The 20,927-nt window shown below is 34.0% G+C and overlaps 1 protein-coding gene across 1 annotated transcript in view; it reads left to right on the top strand.

The window, feature by feature from the left end:
* The first annotated feature begins 414 nt into the window (after positions 1-414).
* The window catches only part of LOC119840679 (E3 ubiquitin-protein ligase znrf2), a 91,764-nt gene continuing 71,251 nt past the window's right edge, over positions 415-20,927 (top strand). Inside the window, exon 1 of the mRNA XM_038367381.1 lies at positions 415-964. Coding sequence (XP_038223309.1) covers positions 598-964 — 367 coding nt within the window. The 5' untranslated portion in view covers positions 415-597. The remainder of the gene's footprint in view (positions 965-20,927) is intronic.

The raw sequence follows: 20,927 nt of genomic DNA, 5'->3' as shown, positions 1-20,927 counted from the left end.
CCGTTCAGATAATCAATATTACAAGAGTAAATATTAAGTTTCAGTTACCAATTCTAATGAAATATATACCATAATATTAAATGAGTTCTAATAAAAGAGATGTTTATCATGATTTAATGTTGTTTTTGGACGAAATGCGCATAATATTCATTTCGAATTAAAAAGCAAGAATCGAGATAAAATGAGCTCGATGTTTAGGACAAGTAAAAGGTTCTATTGGTTAAAAAATAAATAATCAAGACAAAATTTATTATAAACTAGGATGTAAAAGCATGTTTTGAAATAGAATTATGCTATAATTTCTTTTCAAATAATTATTAGGATGCATTATGTCAGTTCAAAACGATTCTTTTCGTATCGATGCATTATATAAAATCGATTTTCGATACATCTGGGAAATGTCAAAATTTTGCAGGAAGGCACATGCAACGCTGTTTACAAGTTGACGTCGTTCTGTTTGTCGCACAACGTTTGTTTTTCACGTAATCGGCCCGTGTTTTGTACAATGCCTTCCGGCGCCGTGGGTGTCGTATTGCGAGTGTTTTCGGGATTTTAAAGTTGTGTTGTGACAGGTGTGTTTTGCGTAACAAAGTCGCAATGGGCGCTAAGGCTAGCACCGCGAATGGGGGGCAGAGTCCGCGGGCCAGAACATTTTCTACCAGCTCAAGTTCTGATGTAGTGTCGGGTGGTGCGGGTTTTAGCTTATTACGTGCGATTCCGGGTATACAAGTGTCTAATGATAGGCAGCGGGCGCGCTCGCTGTCGTCTGTGCCGGATTTGCATACATCACACGAAGCTATTGCTATACCTCCGAACTCCCAGAGCTACGAGGCTTCTGCAGCAGCTAGTCCAGACACAGACTCGAGTTCCAATGAAGAGGCAGGGCCTGTAGCGGGCACTTCCTTGGCCCTGGGAAGGGTTTATGCGGCGCATTCTCTTCCTTCACATATTTGGTCTCTAAATGGTAAGTGTTCATGCATTTACATACTAAGCAATAAATAAAAGATATGCAAGGATAAAATGTTATGTTTGATCAAATTGAAAGGAAAACATTATAACAAAGGCTATATGATTTGAAACCATTTAAAGTTTTTTTATAAATTTTCAAATCACACTGAAAGCAGAGCAAATGGAGTATTAATTACGTATTACAATATTGATAACAATGAAAGTATATCTGTTAGATAATAATTACATCTTGTTTTCTATATTATAGATAATAGAGATAAGAAATACATTACAATTTATACCTTGCCTTCACATAATATTTTTTCAGCTTACAATGTTTATAATTATTTAAGTTCATATGTTTAGTAGGTTTAGATAACTTAGTACTCTAAATATAGTGTCACAGATAATAAGATTCCAATAAGAAACATGGGTTGTATACTGAACTAGAGAACTTTAAAAGAGGACTTAAATTATTAGGAACTTAATTAATCAGAATCAGTAATTATATAAAGAATATAGTAATATGTCTTGTCGTAATAAAACATTGCTTGCGAAGCGGGAGGTTATAATGGCATAGTTTTTCTCTGAGATAATCATTGTATGGATCATAACATATATATTGCATATTAGACACAATATTTGAGGGCTCCAGATCCCCTTATGCCATATAAAGCTCATACATTTGATATCTGTATTGATAAGTTTTCTTTTTGTTCAAATAGATGGTCAGATGATTGGTAAATTAAAACTTGCACAAAACAAAATCAAATCTTCGATGCTATAATAGTATAGTACAAGAAATATGGTCCACTATACAAACTCAAAACATTTGTTCATTCAATCGGACATCTTTCAGACATGCATTTGAATTTTAAAATGTTAATTTAAACTTTTATTTTATCAAGAGTAATTACTAAGAATACTACTGATATGCTTTTAATTTGTACCTAGAAGTCAAACAGTACATTGTAGACAGCACAGTCTATTTGATCCATGATATTTCATTATATTTGGGAATTGATAATCCTGGATTAAACAAGAATTTGAAATCAACTGCAGGACTTATGTCTGCCAAATTTTATGAACGCATTGTGAAATAAATTCTTACTTTATTAAATTGGCACCCGTGTCTATTTGAAGCCCTTTTGACCTAGTTCTTTACACATGTTAAGATTTCAAAAAAGTTTTATATTTGGCTTTTGAACAAACAGCTTTGTAACTGAAACAATTAGTTAATAAATTCAAATGGAATTTTTGTGTCTAAGGTACATTATTTGACTAAAAATAGAAATCTGATTTTATAACTGATTGTTACTTTTATTGTCTTTTATAGTATGTGTTGTTTCTAAATAAATTTCCTGTTATTAATAATATACTATCTTGGTACATATTGAAAGTTCAAAATTACATTTATGACATAATATGTAATTTAAAACTCTTACAATTGTTGTTTACTAGCAGTCGCTCTGGCTGCACTCGTGATATATTTTTCCTCTTCATAAAAATCTACCTTTATTTTACAAAAACTTAAAAAATTACCCATTTGCTCAAGCCCTTCTCAAGTTTCATGTTTAGCTACACTTTAGACAATTAATTTTTATTTATATTTCATTAAAACACATTGAACAAGAATACTATAAATTGAAATATCCCTATGTTGTTGGGCTTCACAAAATTTGGATAGTAAAAATGGATTAACTATCATTAAGTATGCTTCAATGATGTTACAAAGTGCTGTTTTGTTTGAGAAGCCATGGCAATGTTTATCCTTTTATAGCAATGTGTTATGTTTTATAGAATGTATGTACAGTCAATATTTTAGGTTGTAGAAAAGATAGTAAGATATTGAGCTTTACATAAGCCATTAAGTTTTTCTTGTTCCTCCAAGGTAGTGCTTTTAAGGGTTCTGTATCCAAAACGCAAAATGGGATCCTATAACTAAGACTTCACTATCTGTCTGTCAATAATCTTTATTTCAAGAACCAGGATAGTTGCACAGTTGTAATTTTCATATTATCATGTATTTCTGTACTGCTGTAACAACAAGTAATAAAAACATTGGTTTATAAACTTTTGGCACAGTCATAAATTGGATGTGTGACTAATTTTATTTGCAGTTGCTCTTTAGGATATTTCTCTGCGAGGTAACACACTTTGTGTCATAAGTCCAACTAGCACAACTATCTTAAAAGTTTTTGTTTATGGGCAGTGGTGACCACTTAACTACAGGTTGCCCACCGACACCTTCGTTTGTTTTATAAAAAATAAGTTTTTGTATTTGAGCATTGGATATTTGTTTAATATGATAAGTTGTGTTCAAGTGTGCGAAATTTACATAAGTACGTAATTATATCTCATTAAAAAACAATGATAACAGAACAATACAGTCTGTACAATTTTAGTCGCAGCTTTCATTTGCTTGAATTATGTGATTAAAGACATTAAACCAACACCTCTTCAGTATTATTAAGTAACATTAGAAGTAGAATCAGGTGGAAATAAAATCTTATTACCTGTGACATAAATAAAGATTTATGTAATAAGAACACTGTATAATCAAATGATATGGCACAACACTTCACAACATAAAAGAATGAGAAAATATATAGAAAATAGTAAGGCACAACAGGCTATGAAAATAATGAGAAATTTGGTGAGCTAGTTACACACATATTGTATACAATTAATCTACAGAAGTAGATTATACTTACTCATATGATTCTTTAGCATATAGCTTCTATGGATTTTCGAAGAAGAGGCCGAATGACATTATTCATGACTTGAGTATGCGTATATGTAGTCTAATTTTTATTTTAACAAGAAATTTCTTTGATTGGGTTAGACCTATCCAACGAAGCCTGATTGTTACATATTCGTAAAATTATTTTTATCCCCTAGTTACATTGTACGGATAGCTCCCCTATATATTTCTTTTCAAGTAAAAAGTGCAATTTTGTCAAAACCTGCCCAGTGGTTTTCAAGGCATACATACAAACAAACCAAAAATTACTGACCATTGCTTTGGGGTCTACGAAAACGGCAAGACCATTTTTGTTTTTCGTAATAATTTAATTTATTAAATATTTTACTTAATAATGTATAGAATATATATTTTAATATCATGTATAGATTTTTACATATAGAATGTGATTTTTTTGTGCTACAACCTTGGTTATTTTTTTAAATTAAAATAGCCTTGAGTACTGCATGACATCGCCTGCAAGTTCCGATATTAACAGGAACAAGCAGACAAGACTTACATGACATACAGCTAGACATGCAATATATAATTTTAGGTCCTCACAAAAAACTTTTTTTAAGTTTAAATTATTTTATGACATTTAAGTCTTTTGTCTTTTTATACACTCGATTGATCTGTATCAGGACAGGGCGTGTCTTCGAAAAAATGTTTTGTCAAATTTGTTTATTTATGTATAGGTAGTATTGAACATCCATCATTATCATTCATTTGGGGATCCGGAGACCCGTTTCCTTTTCCTCATCTTTTCCAGTCCATTTTTTTTCTTCTTTCCAGTCGTCAATCTTTTCCTTATCCCTTTCCCCTTAAAGCGGGCAGCGCATTAGTAGAGGGACTACTTGCGCGAATGTTCATGGGCCGTGGTGATCGCTTACCATCAGGAAAACCAGTTCAAATGCCCGCTATGACTTAAATAAAAAATATCATACTAATTAAAAACATAGTCGGTGGTAGTGCCTTGCCGTTAACCACCCAGACAGCTCACCTAGCCAGCCAGCTTGGTTCACTATGTCATAAAGAAATGCATTGTAAAAAAAAACAGTTTAAAGTATACATGTTAGTTTTCGTAGCAAAAGTTTATCGCTACCGTAGCCGCTACATAGAAGTCCTACCTACATATCATAAAAAGTAGATAACGTATTTTCTATCGCCGTAGTAACTGTTCTAAGAAAACATTCCCACCGACGCTTCTTGTAATAGCAAATCTCTAAATAGGATTAATTTGCCGCCCCTTTAACTCGTATGAACTAAACTATCGATTATGTTCTACGTGCGTCAGTCTAGTTTTTCCGTAATATATAGTGGCCGCTTTTCCGGGTGGCGCTGCCGGCTGCGCGTGCACAGACAGTCGCTCACGGATCACCGTCGCGTTAACACGTCTGCAATGTATCGCCGCCGCTACAGGACCACGCTCGGCCTCGGCCTGGGCTCCTCGTTCTCTTCTACCTTCTCGACGACACTCTCTTTCAGTTCGAGAACGTCCGCAACGGACTCTGTGAGGTCGGATGCGCGCGCGACTGCTGCTAAACTCAAGTCGAAGTATGAAAATGCCGGCACAGCGCAAGGTCTGTTTGTGTGCTGTGTGTGTGTTTAGGGATAGTGGGTCGATGACCTGTGACATTAATGAAATAAATGAAATTTGCTGATATTTATTCATAAATGAAGTATCTGTCGATATTTTCGGATGCCTCATTTTGCAGTAAATCGATATCAACCTCTTCTATAATATTGAAAAGTCATAGTTTATTTCTTAACTTTATAGTCATTTTTACATAGTAATTTATAATACATATGTTTCTTAAGTTTAACCATTATACAATCAAGGAGATTCGAAGATGAACCCTTCTTAATAAGCTCATAGGAGCTTTCAAGTTTTCAACTACGTAGATCTGTTTTGCAAAGGCACGTAATGAGATTCGATCCCTTGATATATCACCAAGTTAGAAATGGAAAATATATATAGTAGTTTTTTGTGTATGTCCACTTTTATCATTTCAATTGTATCCCCACAAATTGCTGAGCCAGCAATTTAATATAATAGATCCACGATGAACTTTTCATACATCAATCACGTTTTCAGGCGATTCGAATGGATGTAAAATGAGTGTGTATACTCCGAATAAACACGAGGCTTGTTAGTGGTATCCATATGCATACTAAATTATTTTACATCAAATAGTGAATCGGAATGTTATAGTAGTTTTTTCATGTAATAACTTTATCACTTCACAGTTCCCCAACATTAATGGCGCCCTTTACAGGGCGTAAATTCAAGTAGCTATGCAACAATGTTGTAGTACAACTGAGTAATTAGTTCTAGTAGTAGTGAAGCGTTCTCATCAAGTATCGTAATGTAATGTAGTTTACTTAATTTTGATCATCGATTGAACAAAAATTGACCGAAACAAAATTTTTTAGAATTGGTCAAGTGACATTGACAATTGGTCAACAAAGTGAAAAAAAATCTTTCAAGTGCGGGATGTTTTTGCGACAAAAAGGGTTGCGTACAAATAAAATAGAAAATTACAACAAAAAAAAAATAATAATAATTGGTCATCCATTCAATTTGCGACCGTTGCTTAACCTCGATTTTTCATTATTTGCTGTTAAAGCGGCAACAGAAACGCATTATCTCTGAAAATTTCATCCAGCCTGGTGACAGATAGACGGACAGTCACAGACTTTGAACACAGAAAATAAATGAAACATAATATATAATAGCAGAAATAAATATAATATAATAATTGAAGAAATTATGAAGGTTTCAGACTACAAAAATAAGCAAATCAACGGAGATCTATCTACAGCCATACTATATATCCGTGCCCTAAAAGATTCGAGATTATACCCTCTAAAGGGCGCCATTAATGTAGTGTGAAGGGATAACGCTTATACATAAATAACAAGTGGACAATTCGTTGGAAGTCATGACGCTTTTAAGGATCACCATATTCTTGTAGCATGTTAAGTTAAGCAATTACATCGGATAAACTTCATTTTAAATAAGGCATGGTTCTACATTTTTTCACTATAAAGAAATAGATGATAGATTCTAAGAATTCAGTTGATACTGTAATGGACATTTCGGAATATATTATAATTCAATGTTAAGACATTTTCAGTAATAAATCTATTTAAGTTCAGCAGTGCGTTGGTCGGGTAAGCGCTCGTTTATACACATGTTTTCTAAACGTTGCCCTGGATTTAGTTAAAATAAATAAGTGATAATAGCAAGAGCACATGGAAAGCACTCGGCTAAATAAATTCCCACGGCCCAGTTCCTCGGCCTCGGCCACAATTGCAATACGCAATATTTTCATTTTAAATATACCAATAATACAATAGAAACTGTTGGTGATTTAATACTATGAGAATACAGCAGTGCAGCCTGCTGATATTATAAATGCGTTAGTATCTCTCTCCGACTTTCTGTGTCTTTCTTCACACCTAAACAATTGAATTGATTTGGATGATATCTGGTACGAAAATAGTTTAGATTCGAGAGAGGATATAGGATAATTTTTATCCCGAAACAACGTAAATAAAAACGAAAACTATGCGGTTATTGTCAATCATTCCTCTACGCGGGTGAAGCCGCGGCCGGAAAGCTAGTAGTGACTAGTGACTAGCGTTAGAAATAAATAGTCTACCACTATTAATACGAAAGAGTATTTGTTGGTTGGTGGTTGGTTGTGATCGTGTGACCTGGATCTGAGATTTATTCACATAGCCAAAGTAAAAGTACTAAATAACGAAGTACGAAGGGAATTGATTCATAAGAGAACATACTCTTTGAATAGCTTAGTAAGGGAAGCTGTGATTTGTTATAAATATAACAACGTTACATAGCCCATAGTCTATGCTATGTTTTATATTTACTTCATAGAATATCGATAAATACTGATCGAAATTAAGAATGAAGGAAAGGCCTGGGAAGGGTGAGGGAAAAGATAGGGTCACCGGCTCTGCCACTCACAGTAGCATCCACACGCTACTATTTCACGCCGAGGGGATGATGTACCTTCCCCGGTGCGAGCTAGCCCGATTCGTACCGAGGCATGATCGACTCCCACAACAAATTTCCTAGATTTCTGAAGTTCAAATAATATTATTAGTAGGTATACAATAATAAAGGTTGTAAACGATATTATTCTAACATTTCATCGTAACAATGTGTATTTCTAGAATTTCTGTAGGATAAATGGAAGCTGATTTCCGTTACACGCCGCACGAGTAAGCCAATTCAGTATTATATATCTAACATATGGAATTAGAGATATAAATTATATTTTTATATATAGAAAATTAACCATAGGTCTAAATGTATACCTATCTCTATGTATATGCATATGATAAAAATGAATCGTTAAACGTGTTGCTAAGTTTTACGCTTAGCAACACGTTTAACTAGAAGGACGGCCCAACCAATTTTTTTAAACGTTTTTGTTAATGCACCAGGGAGGTTGTTATGAAGAGAAAATGCATCACGGGTGTTACTGGGGCGGATGACTATAACTAACTTAGATTATAAGGAAATAATATAGTGAAGGCTTACCTAATCGAAATCTATCCTGCTTGTAATAATAAAGCTTAAAAGATTGATTCTTTGTGTGTACGCCTTATCTCAGGAATTCAATTCAATTTATTTTCCACGTTGGATTGAACCCTTGGGTACTACAGGTAATATATGTACCACTGGTGCTTCCGCGGACTGCTAGTTCAATATAGTCAAAAATGTTCAGAATGTAGCTTTTAATTTATATGTTACGTTTGCTTTTTTTATCCCTCATTTAAATATACGTACAAATTAACACACGTACTTTATCTACTAGCAAAATATTTTCGTCTTCACAAAATTCTATAGGAACTCCACACTGGGCTGCCTAGGTATTACTACCTTGTTAACATAACATAATAATGTTGCTTTATAAATTATTAATTTTTAGTTTAATAATATAGAATTGTGTGACTCTTGTTGCATTAATGTTTACAGCTTGTACGATCCTTTTTTAATAAAGAGAAGGTACTGTTTCACTTAAATAAATACAAAACTCATACTTTTGTTACGTACAACTGCTTTGAAACAAACACAAAGGAAATAGTATAATATTATTATTACTATCTTATTCTCATATAGCTGATATATTCCATTGAAACAAGTGCAGTAAAAATGCATTTTGCCAATAAAGGTGACAAACAGTTGAAAGACCTCGCTTACCGAAATCGTTAAGGATTCTGATCCTGTTTTGATCTCTACCTTTGTATCTGGTGTCACTGACCTTCGTATATTGTAAATATATCCAGCGGTGATTGCTCCGGACGAGGGTAAAGACCTGGGTTTGATTCCAGTCCAAAATTATTGTGAACACGTAGAAATTATATTGTTATGATTATTGGAATCAAACTTGACAATAGTTATATTTAGTCGTGTTAAAATGTCTTGGGCGGTTTGTAAGACCTTGTTGTGTTTGACGTCTTGGCTTCGATTCCCGGCAGACGGTGAAAAGTTTGGTTCTGCTAGCGAACACTGATCGCCTGTCCAGATAGACAATATAATAAAAAAGAACAGGTCTATTTTCGGGAACGATTTAAATATCTAAAATTAAATATATAATTCAATTAGATGTGTTCAATCTTCTTGGGCTATAAATTGTCATAGACATCTTTATTAATATTATCAATGCGAAAGTGTGTTTCTTTGCTTGTCTTTCGTTCACGTCGCAACTGAATTATTTTTATGATGTGATTATTGTGTCTGGAGATGAGGAAGCTAGAGGGTGACGTAGGCTTAATTTCTCTCAATAAATTTTCTTTCCATTTAGAAAACACCGTGTTTCGTACACCGCCAAATCATGGGATTTTTGTCTTCCTTCCAAGGACAATGGCTTAGAAATACATCTCGATTAATTTTCTATCCAAGTTATACCTAATTATATAAATATGGATATTATGTGTCTGAAATAAAACATTTATTATTATTAAAGTACGACAATGAAGCTTCAAGAATGAACAAAAGAAAAGAGAATACTGCATTATATAAACGCCTTAATTGCAAATTGCAAGTGAAGGTAGAGATAATGTAAATTTTCGTTTCAGTTTCCGTATAAATTAACGGTTTTATACGATGAAGCTCCTGGATGTTTTTAATTGTATTTCGTTTGTCGGACGCCCCACACAGACTGGACTGAGTAAACACCCGCAACTGTTTACAGTAAACACTATTACAGGAACTAGGCGTTTTATTTTGTGCTGGCTGGAAGCGTTTCTGTATTATTGTTACCTATACGGTGTATTTCAGATTATGTTTCATTCATTTTAAATTTAGCCCTTAATTATAAAAACATTGTTTCATATTTAAAAAAGCCGTGAAAGCATTTTCATGTTATAATCCCAAATATTCGAAAACAACATGTCTCTAGAAGTTGTCTATTCCCGCCGCAAGACGAGAATAAAGGCGTGTCAACGGATTTGAATTTACGTTTAATCATTCGTTTAATTAACAACGCGTTTTGGATTCTTTATGGCGTGTATTATTGTTTTTTTTTATAAATAGTTTAATTTAATTCCGTTGTATTATTATACGTGTAACCGAATCACTTTTAAAATAACCAACTAGTCTAGCAATAGTTCGCCCCACTGACTTGGCCTACATTGTCTTAAAATAGCGCGTGCGCAACACCCCCCGCGCCCTCCCCCCGCCGATTAGCAGCTGTCGAAGCGACAGGGAAATGACACGGTTAAAAAGATTATAGAATAAGTGGTAATGGACATTTTCTTAAGATGCATTAAGTGATATACATAATTAACCGTTATTGTGTTAGTATTTAAAGTTAGAGTAACTAGTATAATAAATGAAAAAGCTTTAATAGCTAATAAGCTATTATCCATATGGGTGGTAGGCATTTATTTATTAGATGACTTCGCTCTGGTATGTATATATAATTGTTGTGCGTAATGCAGTGGCTTCTGCATTAATACCATGTTGTACTATTTGGAATAATCATTGAAAATATTAATTATGACGAGATAGTATGGTCAAGGTATATTAATACAACCTGCATGTTAAAAAAAAGCTATACAAAACTTGCTTTAATCATAGAATCAAGCATGTTGTGTCTCTAGATCCACGTATCCAGACTATACTTAGCTCTCCTAATCATGATTATAAGATAAATTCATTAATGTTTTATTACCCGTTTTTGGTAAGTGTACCAAGTTTGAGCTATATTAGGCCGTTTAAAGAGAATTAACATTGAGTCAAAGGGAATTAGTTATATGAAAACATACAGGTAAGCTCGTAAAAGCGTCAAATAAAAAATGGATCAATTTAGTTTAGCCGAAACAGATACAAGGAGCTAATCTTTCATGTCTTCCTAAACGCAATATAGAACTGCTATACTATACACTGTATCCGTGCATTGGTGTGTGTTTGGAGGTGCGCCAGCTGATGCTTTGTCCGGTCTGTGAACCCGCTGCACTCGAGAGTCGAGGTGCGCAACCGTTGAGTGGGTGGTGCTAGTGTTTGTGGGGGTATCGTGGTATGGATGCGCATCGGTTATAGGGATGCATGCGGAGCAGACTTCTGGGAAATGTTTGTGATAAAATCTTGTTTTTTGTTGCTCGGGGATTTTTTTTTTCTTTATGGGAAGCTTTGTTTAATAATGTGATAAATTTGCGCTATGCTAACGTTGTCGGACTAAACAGCTATAAAATATGTTGTTCGTTTGGTCGATCTGTTTTCTTGTGGCGCGAAACTTTACTGGATTCCTTGGAATTAGTAATGTGGAAAATGCGTTGTATTTATTGTGTTACATCTTCTTTTCGGAAATCAACTTTTCACCTGTCTATCTAATTGTTTTGACTCGTGTATCGAGTGTTTCTTTCTAAATGTATATGTAAGCGATAAAAGCATATTTTTCTCAAACAAAAATTTCCGGAAAATACGTCGAAAAAGAACTGTTTCTTGAATAGTTATTTTTGTACGCTTATTCTTTAGACAAATTCTAGGGAGTTAGAAAATACTGGCTTCCCCGAAAATACTTCGTTAATATTGGATTAGGAAAGGTTATCGATACACATATAATGTAATGGTACAGTTGGGATATATTCGTTTCAACTTTTAAACACAGTTCCTTTCAATAACAACAAAACAAAATTTTACACAAGCCCAAGTAGTCTATATTGTTTTTAATGAAAATGAACAATATGTACGTCAATATAATTGGAGTATAATAAACTAGCTGCGCCCCGCGGTTTCAGCCGTGTAAGTCCGTATCCCGTAGGAATATCGGGATAAAAAGTTGCCTATATGTTATTCCAGATGTTCAGCCACCTACATACATATATTTCGTTGCAATCGGTTCAGTAGTATTTGCGTGAAGAGCAACAAACACACACATCCTTACAAACTTTCGGATTTATAATATTAAGTAGGATAGGATAATAATAATGTTAGCTATAGGTTTCCAATTAAACCACGTGTTTAATTGGGAACCTATAGCATTTATTTGCTTTGTCATAAACTTTCACAAGATCCAATTCTTAAACGTGAAAAATAATTAGCCTCAACCTTCGCACCTCCGTTCCCTCGGGTTCCCAATCATATTTCACAGTAAACTGTCACGCTGGAAGTTCTTTACTCTCGCTCTCGGGGTGTATTGCGCTTAAATAAATACGAATAATTTGAATTAGGTACCTACAGCGGTAAAAAGATATTACGTAAATGGAGTTTTCGTGAAACGAACGGAATTGAGAAAATATTTGTTATTTTCAATTGACTTTGAAATGAGGCTACTTACAGTTGTAATGAAGTAAATGAGGCTTGAATTGAGAGTCGTATTTTGTTAAATGAGACTGATTTTTTTTATAATTACTTGTATACATATAATTATGTTTTCTTTACATAAATTTTATTTGCATTTCGTTAATTATAGGTACATGGACAGTCTATGGGTTGAATGCTTGTGAAGTAATATTTGGCTAAATAAATGAACGTTGGGTTCGTCGGGTTAACTTGCTTCATTTCAGTTATAGATCTTGTATAAACGTAAACTCCTTCAATGATTATGACAGAGCAGGCTAAGTAGCTTATAAAACTTCTATTGATATGAAGCAATGGCAAGCATAGAAATGTAAGGTAAATCTTTAAAAATATCTTTATAGATTTTACTAAAATCAGGCTAAAGGGACTGATATTGCCTCATCCAAACATCGTGTGACCTTTACCTCTAGTTGTAATAAAACATTTATATAATACGTCTTGTCGATATTCGAGAATTTAATGTATCGATTGTCTATTGAATGAAGGTATCTAGCGTAGAATGTATAAAAAATGTAGAAGGTCGCGTGGCAGTCGCTCGATGTCGTATTTTTAGCATCTTGATACTAAGCGGAGTTTTTTAGAAGGTTATATAGCTTGTTCCTAATATTGTAAGGAACGGTTTTTGCATCCTTATATAAGTAAATATCAAATTAATCACTTAAAAATATGAAATAGGGAAGTGAACGCTTATTTATTCCCTTTCTTCTGTAATGGCAACCCCGAAAGTTAATTTGTTACTCACAAAGTTGGGCCAATTTTAAAACATAATACATATAACGATTTTCATGGAATATTTGTTCAGAGTTTGTCGATGTATAAATTTAGTTTTCTTCATGCAATGCACCCACTTTTATATTGAAAAATATAACAAATGAAATTACTGTATGGATATTACGTTTTAAGGTCATAGTATAATTAATTCAAGATAATTCGTTATGCAGTAATATTCAAATCATTAATTTCAAAAACATGCCTATAATTCCTGATATCATTTAAAATTATCAATATCCTGTATAGAAAAGCGCTTAATGAATTAATAATAACTTGAAACACACGCTTTGTATGACATTAATATAGATAATTAATCTTTAAACATATTTAGTTCACACAACACTACAGCCTGCAAGGTCATTCAGACTTGTCAAACGCAAAAATTGTACGTAGACAAAGTACGTGTATAAAAACACGCACTACTGCGTGTCAAAATAATTGAATTGAATTGAGCGGGAGATGTTCCTGTCGCGGTGGATACCAGTGACCAACAAAGTTGGCACTTAGCTGTAAAATGGATTATTTGTAGTTTTGAACGGAACTTCTCGAAAACGTAGGTCTCGATTCAAGGGACTTTTTTTTATTACTCGTTTTGAATCGACTCGCGTAATTCTTTTTATGTTTTTTTTTTTTTAATTTTTTGCTTATGCTCTGTCTGTCAGAACGCGTTTTTCCTAGTTAGAACTGGTAAGAAAGGTAATAAGTTAGAACTAATTATACTTAGGGAAATTGCGTTGTAACGGCAACCCGGTTTTAACTGTAATAATACATTTATTTGAAAAACGAATTTCTTCCACTATTATGTTTTTTTTTTTTTTTTATTAAGAGTCTTTAATTAAGTCTTCAATTAATATAGTATAAACGCCATCTATTAGGAGTTTGTTATAACAACTTAACCAATTTGATATGAAATATATGGTATATATTTATCTATTACTTAGTGAGAATCATCTATCGCAATACATATAAACAAGTACCTTTGTATATACATATACAAGAATACTAGTAGATATACAAAAATGTTAACGTTTTCAGAACTTCAGTATAATATGAGATTTCTATTCTTTAAACATTTCTCACTTATAATATAAAAAATTGAAAAGAACCGCCAAACGGTTCCGATCCAACATAAAATGTCTAGTGTTTGAGGAAATATCAAACGCAGCCGCTATGTTCCGTGACAGGCTGCATGTTGCCAACGTTTTCGATACAAAAGATGATCATTTCGTCATCGGAAGAGAAGCGAAAGCAGTACCCTTGGCAATGACCGAGCGGCTGTTCTAATAATCTTGTAAACGTCACAATAATTTACTTTTTCCTGGGTTAATTCGGTCACAAGATAAATAATGGGCTTACGGCGGTCGCCGCTAAAAGCGCTGCGTTTTGGCTTCGCTTCTCTTTTGTATAATTAACTATACTTTTTTAATAATAATTTGTTGTAAACTGAAGCAATATAGAATAGCCGCGATGCTTTTATGATACAGTATTATTTTTAGAATACGAAATTGACCATTAAACTACACCAACATATCTTTGAGCAAAAAGGAATTATATCGGGCCGTACCGAGTACCCTAGAAATAACAAGCCTATTGAAATAAAAATACAGTCCACTCCAAGTAACAAAGTACTGGAATAGACACTAATTCAAGTAGGCATACTCAGCATTTTATGCCCCTAAAAGTTCGCTAGCAATTTCGTTCTACAGCAGTAATTTTTATTGTTGAAGTGGCAACCTTGATCCTAGAAGTTGGTATTATGAGCGAGGCTCGTTACGTGTCGTCGGTTATTCTGTTGTGGAACTGGTAAATAGGCTGCAGAGAGTTTGACTTTGTTCCAAATAAATCTAGGACGTGTATTATTTAAAATTGAGCATTAGCGGCGTTCGCGGTGCCAACACACAACATGCAGCTTTTGGGAGCGATCACGTAATACTAAACGCTTCGGTTTTATTGGGTAACTGAGTTATAATAAAATTTCATGCTTTATGTCGATGCCTCCATAACATTTGTGAACTATTGCCTGTTAAATTAAGATGTAGTGACGCAAAACATTATCTTTAATCAGGCGATTCATTTAATTTAATTAAAACCTTATGTATATAAGACTGAAAAGAACTTAATAAGAAAAAATTATGAGTACCAACAAATGGAGAGGGACGACGCCATTTTTAATACCGGTAATCCTAAACGATTTATTAACTTTTTTCTCCCATGTTCTCGAAGGAGATGAGATCAAATTTGATCCTCTTTCTATAATTGAAGTCATTAATTCCCAGCATTGCGTATCTAATTGGATCGCAAAGTCGTTCTTTATTTTGACAAATTGTGAATATCAAAATACCATTATTGTTTCAGCTCTTCATAAAGTAACATTTTTCAAGAACAATAAATCTGTACTTTTAACGAATGACCTAAACTACATTTAACAAACTTCATCTTCACTCTCAGCGAGTGAACCCGCGTGGGTGCCACTAGTTTTAAATAAATGCGTACACATGAATACATATGGTTGTACGTTAGCGTAAATAGCCAGAGCTGTTCCTATTCGGACAGCGAAAAATTGTGTCGGTAATGTGTCATGAATAAGGCAAACACACAGCGAGATTTCGCCCAGATTCGGTAATATTGCTTTTACTGGATATTGGATTGAATCGTTTTTTAATCTGTCTAGAACGTGGCTAGTCATTTAGTATTTGCTATACAATTTAAATCTATTTACCGTCTGATAAACAGAATCTGGACGATAAAAAACTTTCTTTAAAAGCTACTTTGCAGATTCCATAATATTGTGGGCAAAAAGGAAAAAAAGATAACCGAGAACACAATTTTGAAATGTAATTTGAAGGAGGTAAAGATTCATTCAGGTTCATTTTACTAAAGATTTGTGTAGTAGCATTAAAATAATACAATTTCAAATCTCTGTCTCATTTGTTGTAATTAATTCTCAAGCTATAACACACTAGCTGTGCCCCGCGGTTTCACCCGCGTATCCCGTAGGAATATCGGAATAAAAAGTTGCCTATATGTTATTCCAGTTATCCAGCTGTCTACGTACCAAATTTCATTGCAATTGGTTCAGTAGTTTTTACGTGAAAGAGTAACAACATCCATACATCCATACTTACAAACTTTCGCATTTATAATATTATATTAATAGGATTGAACAATAACAACAGGAACTGAGAACTATGAGGTGGTGTGCCACGTAATTTCCTCTCTCAATTAAGCTAGATGAGGTTCCAAGCTACAATATGCAGTGTGCGGGGTGCATACCTGCATCTTTGCTTTGTTCTCTTTGCTCTGTAAAATGAAGACGTAGCGTCAATAAATAATTCGTCTCAAAAGCACTGAATCCAGAGACAAAAGGGGTTGAGCAAATTGGTCATGTCCGGTGAGTGTGCAGGATTTCAGTTCAGTCTTTGTTCTGAGATGTCCAATTTGCGAAATTGTTATGAATTTAGCTTTTATGACTTTAATATGAGCACAGCTTGGGGGTCTGCATTTGTCTTCTGAAGTTGACAGCGACATACAATGTAAGACACTGCGTAAATGTTATGAATAAATTTATCGTGAGGGAGAAGTGAGCTTCCTGCTATTAAATTAATGTTCAGGAATATTTAAATGAGAAAACGAGTTTTGTACAGTTTGTTACTTAGTTGAATGGAATAAGAGAGGATGATTTGTGCGTTATGAATCTCATTCTCGAGTTCTGATAATTATTTTATTCTAAATCGTTCCCAATTTGCTACAAAAGTATGCCCTAGGAGATCGATCATTACAATTTTTCACAAAATTTCAGCTTACGTGCGATGAAATATTAACAATCGTTAAAATCGTTAAATTTTTTAATATTTGTAAAAGCAATATTTTATTGATATTATTTATAAGCAACCATTCCGTGTGATGTAATAATTATTCAATAATATTCAATTCAATTTAATTGTTCAGTTCATGCTAATAATAATATAAAGGTGATGTTTCAAACGTTTATTTGATTTCCTATTCATTAAAAAGCATAATTTATCCGTCTTAAAACATATATTAAAAAAATAAATTAACGATAGAAATTAAATTATTCACAATTCCATGGCCCGCAAAACTTCCAAAACGGAGCGGCCGCGTCATTAATGACATTATGGTTTATTTAATTAATGAAGCACTGTATCCGTTACAACAGTTTTGATCCATTTCGTTTTTAACTAGCCGTGGCATTTCGCCAACGGACGTCTCGGCATAAATAATATGCGCTATCATGTTTACTGATAGTGGAATCGCAAAAAATATAAAACACGCCGGTTGGCGAGCCGCCAAATCGACTGTATATGATTTTGTATTGTCTTTATGAGGAGCGGAGATTGCATCCCTGATTGGAAGCTATTTCTCCCGCCATTGGCATCTTGCGCTAAGGTTGTGCTGGGTGCCAAAAGGTTGTGTGAAATCACGTGGAAACAATTATGTAATCCGTTTTAAATTTTATTATTTTTTTTATTTTGTTTTTATGAGTTAATATGTTTATTTTTTACATTGTGGTAGAAGAATAAATGCTTTTTTTTTCTTGCTTTTTTCATTAGATATATTTGAAATTACTACTGTTATAATGTTATTGTTATTCAATTCTTTACGAGTTATAAGTTTATATATGTTTTTCTTTTGTTACAGGTAATTCTATGTTTGGCTGAGCTTTAGATATACTATTATTTAACGCGTTCTTCGACTGATAAGTATAATTCATTAATTTATAAGTTCATTATTTAAAAAAAGCACTGCGAAGCGTAATAACCGTACTTGCATTTAAAGCACGCGTCATCCCCTTTCCATGCATCGCGTGGTACGGCATAATGTTCGAAACGCATTTAATTAAAGCAAGTGTTAAATTTTCAAATCAGAGTACATGGTGGTTATTCTCACCGCTGACCCTCTGTCACGTTCGGGTGGATTACGTGACGCTTGCACGGTCCACGCGTTCCGCGTTAGTTGATTGTCGTTTTCATATCGTGTGCATGTTTTTTCTATATTTTTGTAGATACCTAGGTTTACAAAATTGTGAAAATAAAGTCCTCTTATGAGGTACCAGCTTTTCGCTCTCGGAAGCCGCGTGGTCAAAGAAAATTCCCATGGGAGTGAGATATTTCCCGCGGTACAAAGTAGCTTTTGTCACTCATACATAAAAATACTTTATAAAATTAAAGCTGCAAATCGGTACTTGATATTATGCACTAGAAATAAAGATTTTTTTAAAAGGTCCAACAATATCTGACCTAAAACTAACATTAAAAATTAGCAACGAGCAACGTTTTAGTACCTGCTCCAATTTCAGAATGTCCAAGGTGTTTGTCAGTCGCTCCCCGCTCAGGATTACCTCCCTAGCGTCTACAGGGGGTGTCTCTTATCTCGTTAACCTGAACCTGTGCGCTGTTTAATTATTCTGAACAGCCGAGACCCGGGCTAGTATGATGTTGCACTCTGAGAGGATCACGGGCGCATTAATATTGCTGAGAGTGGGTCGGATTGGCGACCGGGTTAAGGAAGTTTTATGGACTTTCGTGATGCATACTAGTTGGCTATATGTTGTCTTTTTAGATGGTTCTAGATGGTCTTATAGCGGTTCTGGAGGGGTTGTTTAATTTATAATTGAATAACTTCCTCGTAGTGAAACTATTTGACCCATACTTACTTCGCATAATTAGTTATATTTACTTAGATACTTTCGCATTTCATTATTCGACTTGATGACGCATTTATTTTTATGTACTTAAAGTTTATACGTTTGTCTGTGTTATTTACCAAACACATTAATTTATAATATTAAGCATATTATGTGCATATTGCTTTAATATCTTGTTCCAGTAGGAAATAGAGTTTCACTGCTTTTGTATTTATGTGAGGGATGTTGATGTTTTCCTGGTAACAGCGAACAGCTTTTTGGGACAAATTGTTTTTTGATCCTTTGCGAGGGTTAAACTAAAGTGACAAAGTCGAGGAAGCGTTTGCATAAAACATTCATTTAGTTTATTGCGAGCCGGTTGTATGTAGATTGTAGGCACGGGTATATTGACAGCGTTTCAAATTGTAATTAATTGAGTCGTGGGTCGTGCTCGTGTTAGTTGGGAAATGTTCGATACAGGCACAAAAGTAAATTATTCTGTTTTAATGTGTTAGTAAAATTTCACTTTCACATAAATAGTCCATATTTGCCTTTTGCTCGGTAGTTTTGCCTTCGGGTGAAATTGCGGGGGACAGCTAGTTATTATTTATAAATAACTAGGTTTAACCCGCGGCTTCGAACGCGTTAAATTCGGAGAAGTTTAATGAATGTTAATATTCATATCAATCTTTCTCTTGAATCACTCTTATCTATTTAAAAATAAAAAAACATCAAAATCCACTGTGTCGTTTTAAAGGTCTAAGCATACATTTATAAGGACAGACTTTGCCTTATAATATGGAGTGAAGTACGGTTAAAATCCTATTGAGAATATTTTTCCCTAGTTCTATATACATAGATATATTTAGGTTAATTCAATGTTCCTAGAAAATGTGTATAAATATTACGATCGGTCGTTAAAACTATTTGCTGATGTAATGTTAGGTTATGGCTTTGATACTGGTACCAGTATTTATAAAGAATCTATGTATCTAGTAATTTATTTCAATCCTAATTATATTCAAATACGACTAGTTATTTTGTAGGATTTACACGATTAGAGGTTCTTCGCGGGAAATAGTAGCCTATGTCACTCTTTAGCCTCTAGCCTAAATATCTTTAAACACAAAAATCATATCATACCACTCTGTTGCAACGTAAAAGAAAGATAAACAAACATATACACATTCTCATTTTACGAACACGATCGATTTATGATATTATAATAGGTCGAATTCTTGTAAAGATTAATATCCAAGGTTATACAAAATTATTTAAAAAAACATACATAAATTTAAACTGAAAATATTTAAGCTCAAACCCGTGAAACTGTTATGCAATTCATACAAATTAATTCAAAGCCAGCCAGCCCCTATTGAACGAATCTCCGACAAGAGGCTCGTGCCCTGAAAAGGCAGTTGAATAATATGTGACGTAACTCGTATTGGGGTTCGCGTCAAGTGCAAGGCCGGCGCAATCAATGGGCGCCAAGGTCGGTGCAGGAGGACGTGACTCGACTGTGGATTGAAATGCCTTCTTGCCGTGGAGTCGCTTTGGGAATCGTTGGCTCTGATCGCGGTTTGGTTTTAAGGCTTTATGTTAGTTTATTAGATAGTAGATGCATTTTAGATTATCACTGCATTAATGGTTCTATACTTGTATAATGCTGACTGCTCTGTGAGTAATACTTGTTTGCGTTGAGTCCCTACAAAATAGTGACATTCTCTTCGGATTCGCCCATTTTATATAATGAGTATATCAAAAGTTTGACGTCACTTGAGATCAACACATCCGCACTCGACCAGCCTGGTGAATTATCACCGTAACCGTCACGAGAGGCCTGTATGTTTATTTTATTAATAATAATTTACGATGCAATGATTCGAGCGCTGGCCAATTCGTAGCGCTTATACCTAGTCTTGCCATAAATATTGTAATAAAGAAAAAAGAAAATTGTTAACTGCAAATAACATTTATTACTT

This window comes from Zerene cesonia, chromosome 7 (assembly GCF_012273895.1).
Source record: "Zerene cesonia ecotype Mississippi chromosome 7, Zerene_cesonia_1.1, whole genome shotgun sequence".
Classification (NCBI taxonomy): Eukaryota; Metazoa; Arthropoda; class Insecta; order Lepidoptera; family Pieridae; genus Zerene; species Zerene cesonia.
The sequence above is the reverse complement of the archived record's forward strand: the minus strand, read 5'-3'. Positions and strand labels throughout refer to the sequence as shown.